General features: G+C 60.8%; 1 protein-coding gene across 1 annotated transcript; it reads left to right on the forward strand.

Annotated features, from left to right (window-relative positions):
- Positions 1 to 288: 288 nt before the first annotated feature.
- LOC130607428 (latent-transforming growth factor beta-binding protein 4-like) lies at positions 289 to 7,497 on the forward strand (the record flags this gene model as incomplete). Its single annotated transcript, XM_057424497.1, has 13 exons — positions 289 to 351; positions 446 to 568; positions 1,220 to 1,384; positions 2,081 to 2,320; positions 2,353 to 2,511; positions 3,021 to 3,146; positions 3,483 to 3,608; positions 3,693 to 3,818; positions 3,949 to 4,068; positions 4,604 to 4,729; positions 5,275 to 5,397; positions 5,719 to 5,940; positions 7,160 to 7,497. Coding segments are annotated over 13 exons (2,057 nt in total), but the record flags the coding sequence as incomplete, so codon positions are not given.
- Positions 7,498 to 7,554: the final 57 nt, after the last annotated feature.

The raw sequence follows: 7,554 nt of genomic DNA on the forward strand, positions 1-7,554 counted from the left end.
AGGGGTTATGGGGGGTTATGGGGGTGTATGGGGGGTTGTGGGTGTGTATGGGGGTATAGGGGTTAGGGGGGGTTATGGGGGTGTATGGGGGGGTTATGGGTATGTATGGGGGGGTATAGGGGCTCTGGGGGGTTATGGGGGTGTATGGGGGGGTTATGGGTGTGTATGGGGGTATTGGGGCTATGGGGGGCTATGGGGGTGTATGGGGGGGTTATGGGTGTGTATGGGGGTATAGGGGCTATGGGGGGTTATGGGGGTGTATGGGGGGCTCATCCGTGTTCCCCCCAGAGCTGCCCCAGTCGGATGCTCCGTGCCCACCGGGGTTCCAGCGGCAGAACGGGTCCTGCGAGGGTGAGCGGGGGCCGGGAATGGGGGGGGGGGGGGGGGGGGAGATGGGGGATGGGGAAGGGGAGATCTGATGGTGCCCCCCCTCGCCCCCCCCCAGACGTGGATGAGTGCGGCCGGGGCGGGTTCTGCCGCAATGGGCTCTGCACCAACACCCCCGGGAGCTTCGCCTGCCTCTGCCCCCCCGGCTTCCTCCTGGATGCGTCCTGGTCCAGCTGCATCTGTGAGCGGGGGGGGACAAGGATTGGGTGGTAGCGGGAATGTGAATGGGGAGGGGAAAAGGGTGAGGGTGGGGATGGGGATGATGAGGATGGGGATTGGGATAGGGATGGGGATGGGATGGGGATGGGGATGATGGGGATGGGATGAAGATGGGGATGGGGATGGGGATGAGGATGGGGATGGGGATGGGGATGATGAAGATGGGGATGGGGATGATGAAGATGGGGATTGGGATGGGGATGATGAGGATGGGGATTGGCATAGGGATGGGGATGAGGATGGGGATGGGGATGATGAAGAGGGGGATGATGGGGATGGGATGAAGATGGGGATGATGGGGATGGGGATGAGGATGGGGATGGGATGAAGATGGGGATGATGGGGATGGGGATGATGAAGAGGGGGATGGGGATGATGGGGATGATGGGGATGGGGATGATGAAGAGGGGGATGATGGGGAGGGGATGATGGGGATGATGGGGATGGGGTGATGGGGATGGGGATGGGGTGATGGGGATGGGGATGGGATAGGGATGATGGGGATGGGGATGATGGGGATGGGGATGATGGGGTTGGGGATGATGGGGATGATGGGGATGGGGATGGGGATGATGGGGATGGGGATGGGGTCGATGCCGGTCCCGCTCCGCAGCCCAGCAGGTGCTGTCGGAGGCGCGGGGTCCCTGTTTCCGGGTGCTGCGCGCCGGGCGCTGCGCGCTCCCCACGCTGCGCAACATCACGCGCCAGATCTGCTGCTGCAGCCGCGTGGGCAAGGCCTGGGGGGGGTCCTGCCTGCGCTGCCCCCCCCCCGGCTCCGGTGAGCCCCACTGAGACCCATGGAAACCCCATTGAAAACCCATTGAACCCCATTGAAACCCACTGATCCCCATTGATCTCCACTGAACCCTACTGAACACCATTGATACCCATCGAAAACCCATTGATTTCCATTGATCCCCACTGAACCCAATTGAAACACCATTGATCCCCATTGAACCCCACTGATCCCCATTGATCCCCATTGAACCCCATTGAAACCCCCTTGAAACCCACTGATCCCCATTGAACCCCATTGATCTCCACTGAACTCTACTGAACACCATTGATACCCATCGAAAACCCATTGATTTCCATTGATCCCCATTGATCCCCACTGAACACAATTGAAACACCATTGATCCCCATTGAACCCCACTGAAACCCCATTGAAACCCATTGATCCCTATTGAACCCCATTGAAACCCCCTTGAAACCCATTGATCCCTATTGAACCCCCACTGAACCCCCATTCATCCTCATTGAACCCCATTGAGTCCCATTCATCCCCATTAAACCCCATTGATCCCCATTGATTCTCATTGATCCCCATTGACCCCCATTGATCCCCATTGAACACCATTGATCCCCATGGACCACGCAGCATCCTGCATCCCGCGGATGCTCCAGGGGGATGCTGGGGGGGGGAGGGGGGGCAAATTTGGGGGTGACCCCCCCCTTTCCCCCCCCCATGCAGAGGGGTTCAAGGAGATCTGCCCGGCCGGCCCCGGGTACCACTACTCCGCCTCCGACCTCCGCTTCAACGCCCGCTACCTGGGGCAGGATTGGACCCACGTCCCCCTCGGGCAGCCCCGCGCCAGCACCGCCGCCCCCCCGGCCACGCGTGAGCACCCCCAGACCCCCCCCAGATCCATTCCCCCCCCTCCCGAGCCCCCCAAGTCACCCTCACCCCACCCCCAGCAGCCCCAGCCCCATGGCACCAGGAGCAACCGCCGGGATCAGGACCAGGACCAGGATCGGGCCCCCCCCCCATTGTCACCCCATTGCCGGCGGCCACCACGAGGCCACCGCGGCCCCCCCATGAGCCCCCCCCGGCCCCTGAGGTCATTGTGGTGCCCAGGCCCACCATGGGGCTGCTGGGACCCATCCCCACGCCGGAGGCACCAGGTACGGGGGGTTCCATGCGTGTCCAAGCGTGTCCAAGCGTGTTCCATGTGTATCCATGTATGTTCCATATATGTTCCATGCATGTTCCATGTATGTTCCATATATGGTCCATTTATGTTCCATATATGTTCCATGTATGTTCCATGTATGTTCCATGTGTTTCCATGTATGTTCCATGTGTATCCATGTATGTTCCATGTATGTTCCATGTGTATCCATGTACGTTCCATGTGTATCCATGCATGTTCCATGTATGTTCCATGTATGTTCCATGTCTATCCATGTGTATCCATGCATGTTCCATGCATGTTCCATGTATGTTCCATATGTTCCATGTATGTTCCATATGTTCCATGTGTATCCATGTGTGTTCCATGCATGTTCCATGTGTATCCATGCATGTTCCATGTATGTTCCATGTATGTTCCATGTGTATCCATGCGTGTTCCATGCATGTTCCATGTATGTTCCATGTATGTTCCATGTGTATCCATGCGTGTTCCATGCAGCGGGCAGCGTGTGCGACCGGAACCCGCAGCTCTGCGGCCCCGGGCGCTGCGTCCCGCACCGTGGGGGCTACTCCTGCCGCTGCCACCCCGGCTTCTGGCTCAGCACCCAGGGCACCCACTGCATCGGTGAGCACCCAATGCCACGGGCACCCATCACCCCATGCACCCATCGCCCCATGCACCCATCACCCCATACACCCAATGCCACAGGCACCCATTGCCTCATGCACCCATTGCCTCATGCACCCAATGCCCCATGCACTCATTGCCCCATGCACCCATTGCCCCATGCACCCATTGCCCTGGGCATCCATTGCTGCAGGTACCCATCTTTCCCTGCAACCATCTCCCCATGCACCCATCCCCACACCCCCATCCCCACGCACCCACCCCACACCCCCATCCCCACACCCCCATCACTGTGAGCTCCCACCCATCCTCCTGAGCCTTCGCCCCCCCCAGACGTGGACGAGTGCCGCCGCAGCCCCCGGCCCTGCACCCATGGGCGCTGTGAGAACACGGTTGGGAGCTACCGGTGCCTTTGCCAGGCCGGGTACCGGCCCAGCGCCGCCGGCACCGAGTGCCAAGGTCAGCAGGGACCCACTGATGGGGGGGGGGGGGGGATGTTCCATGTCCTGGTGGGTGCTGATCCCCCCCCTTGTGTCCCCATAGATGTGGATGAGTGCGACCAGAGCCCCCCCCCCTGCACCCATGGGCGCTGCGAGAACCTGCCCGGCTCCTACCGGTGCCTCTGCCCCGGCGGGTACCGCGCCGTGGCGCCGGGAGAGCCCTGCCAGGGTGAGCGGGGATGGGGGGCATCATTGGGGGCACGGCGCCATAGGGGTGCCATGCAATGGGGGCATCATGCAATGGGGTCACCCCACCATGGGGTTCCCCACATGCTGAGCCCCCCACATCCCCCCCATAGACATCGACGAGTGCGAGAACGAGGCTGCGTGCCCGGGCCAGGAGTGCCTGAACACCGCGGGCTCCTTCCAGTGCCGGCCCTGCCTGGTGGGCTTCCGCCCGCACCGTGGCCGCTGCGCAGGTCCCGGACCCCCCCAGACACCCGCATCCATTGGCCGCATCCATTGACCGCGTCCATTGACCGCGTCCATTGACCGCATCCATTGACAGCATCCATTGACCGCATCCATTGGCCGCATCCATTGACCGTGTCCATTGACCGCATCCATTGACCGCATCCATTGGCCGCATCCATTGGTCACATCCATTGACCGCGTCCATTGACCGCATCCATTGACCGCATCCATTGGTCACATCCATTGACCGCATCCATTGACCACGTCCATTGACAGCATCCATTGACGGCATCCATTGACCGTATTCATTGACAGCATCCATTGACGGCATCCATTGATCACGTCCACTGACCACGTCCGTTGATCTCATCCATTGACCTCATCCATTGACCGCATCCATTGACCACGTCCATTGACCTCATCCATTGACCGCATCCATTGACCTCATCCATTGACCGCATCCATTGACCGCCATCCATTGACCTCATCCATTGACCATATCCATTGACCGCATCCATTGACCGCATCCATTGACCGCAGACATCAACGAGTGCCTGGAAGGGGATTTCTGCTTCCCGCACGGGGAATGCCTCAACACCGAGGGCTCCTTCACCTGCCTCTGTGCACAGGGATTCACCCCCACGGCCGCGGGCACCGCGTGCACCGGTGCGTGTGGCACAGCCACCCTGCTCCCATCCCGGTCCCTGCACCCATCCCATATCCCATACCCCATATCCCATACCCCACATCCCATACCCCATATCCCATACACCATACCTCATACCCCATACCCCATACCCCATATCCCATACCCCATACCCCATACCCCATATCCCACATCCCATACCCCATACCCCACATCCCATACCCTATATCCCATACCCCATACCCCACATCCCATACCCCATACCCCACATCCCATACCCCATACTCCATACCCCATATCCCATACCCCATATCCCATATCCCATACCCTACATCACATACCCCACACCCCACATCCCATACCCCATATCCCATATCCCATACCCTACATCACATACCCCACACCCCACATCCCATACCCCACACCCCATATCCCATACCCCACACCCCATACCCCACACCCCACATCCCATACCCCACACCCCATACCCCATATCCTATACCCCACACCCTGTACCCCATATCCTATACCCCACACCCTGTACCCCATACCCCACATCCTGCAGACATCGACGAGTGCCAGCGCGGGGGCCTCTGCGCCGGCGGCCTCTGCACCAACACCGCCGGCTCCTTTGAGTGCCGCTGCCCCCCCGGGTTCCGCAGCGACCCCGAGCAGGCCGAGTGCCATGGTGAGGGGCTGTGGCCATGGTGGGGGGAGCTATGGGGAACACCAGGATCTATGGGGAACATCAGGATCTATGGGGCCATGAGGTGCAGAGGGAACATGGGGAAGGGCTAGTACCGTGCCATGGGGTGTAGGAGCAGAAGGAGGATGCCATGGGGCACAGGACCACAGGGATGATGCTATGGGGTAGAGGACCAGAAGGAGGATGCTATGAGGCAGAGGACCCAAAGGAGGATGCTGTGGGGCACAGGACCATAAGGACGATGCTCTGGGATACAGGACTAAGACGATGCTCTGGGATGTAGAAGGATGCTCTGCTGCCCAGAGCTGCCCAGGACCTCCCCCCACCATAGATGCAGGCCCCCCCCTCAAACTGGTTCCCCTCCATTTCCCCCCCTGCCACCCCATTACCCCCCAGACGTGGACGAGTGCTCCCACAACGGGACCCTGTGTGGGGCCCACGCCACCTGCCTCAACCTGCCCGGCTCCTTCCAATGCGCCTGCGACCCCGGCTACGAGACGGCCCCCAACGGCCACCACTGCGTGGGTACGGATGGGACCAACGGGGGGGGGGATCCCTGTTATAACCCCCCCATTGGCCCCCATTATTGCCCCCCATTGCCCCCATTATTGCTCCCCATTGCCCCCACTATTGACCCCTATTGCCCCCCATTGCCCCCCATTATTGTCCCCCTTTGACCCCGATTATTGCCCCCATTGCCCCTCATTATTGCCCCCCATTATTACCCCCCTTTGCCCCCTATTATTGCACCCATTGCCCCCATTATTGCCCCCATTGCCCCGCATTATAGCCCGCCCATTCCCCCCATTATTGCAACCCTTTGCCCCCATTATTGCCCCCCATTGCCCCCCATTATTGCCCCCATTGCCCCCCATTATTGCCCCCATTATTGCCCCTCATTGCCCTCCATTATTGCCCCCATTGCCCCCATTATTGCCCCCATTATTGCCCCCCATTGCCCTCCATTATTGCCCCCATTGCCTCCCATTATTGCCCCCTTTGCCCCCCATTATTGCCCCCATTATTGCCCCCATTATTGCCCCCCATTGCCCCCATTGTCCCCCATTATTGCCCCCCATTATTGCCCCCATTATTGCCCTCCATTGCCCTCCATTATTGCCCCCATTGCCTCCCATTATTGGCCCCCATTATTGCCCCCTATTGCCCCCATTATTGCCCCCTTTGCCCCCCATTATTGCCCCCATTATTGCCCCCCATTATTGCCACCATTGTCCCCATTATTGCCCCCATTGCCCCATTATTGCCCCCATTGTCCCCCATTATTGCCCCCCATTGCCCATTATTGCCCATTCCCCCCATTATTGCCCCCCATTGCCCCCATTATTGTCCCCATTGTTTCCCATTATTGCCCCCATTATTGCCCCCATTGCCCCCCATTATTGCCCCCATTGCCCCCATTATTGCCCCCATTGCCCCCATTATTGCCCCCATTGCCCCCATTATTGCCCCCCGTTATTGCCCCCCCTTGCCCCCCATTGCCCCCATTGTCCCCCATTATTGCCCCCATTATTGCCCCCATTGCCCCCCATTATTGCCCCCCGTTATTGCCCCCCCTTGCCCCCCATTGCCCCCATTGTCCCCCATTATTGCCCCCATTATTGACCCCCATTGCCCCCATTATTGTCCCCCATTATTGCCCCCATTATTGCCCCCATTGCCCCCATTATTGCCCCCATTGCCCCCATTATTGCCCCCCGTTATTGCCCCCCCTTGCCCCCCATAGACGTGAACGAGTGCGAGACCCTGCTCGGGGTGTGCGGGGCCGAGCGCTGCGAGAACGCGGACGGCTCCTTCCTGTGCCTGTGCCCCGACGGCCGCCACGAGTTCGATCCCGTCCGCGGCCGCTGCGGGGCGCCCTCGGGCGCGGCCCCCGCCCTGCTCCGCAGCGCCCCCGGCGGCAGCGCCGGTGTTACAGCCGCGCATGCGCGCTGCTGGCGCCCAGCGTCACCCGGAGGCAGTGCTGCTGCAGCCTGGGCGGGGCGTGGGGGGAGCGATGCCCCTCCCCCAACCACAACACCCACCCCTCCCCCAACGACGGACCCTGCCCCGAACCCGGCTCCGGTACGGGGGGGGGGGGGGGGGGGGGGGGTCATGGGGGGGGCACGTGGGGGATGAGAG

Source organism: Pezoporus wallicus, unplaced genomic scaffold, assembly GCF_028554395.1.
Source record: "Pezoporus wallicus isolate ANWC-B61680 ecotype Strahan unplaced genomic scaffold, APGP_CSIRO_Pwel_v1 contig_14247, whole genome shotgun sequence".
Classification (NCBI taxonomy): Eukaryota; Metazoa; Chordata; class Aves; order Psittaciformes; family Psittacidae; genus Pezoporus; species Pezoporus wallicus.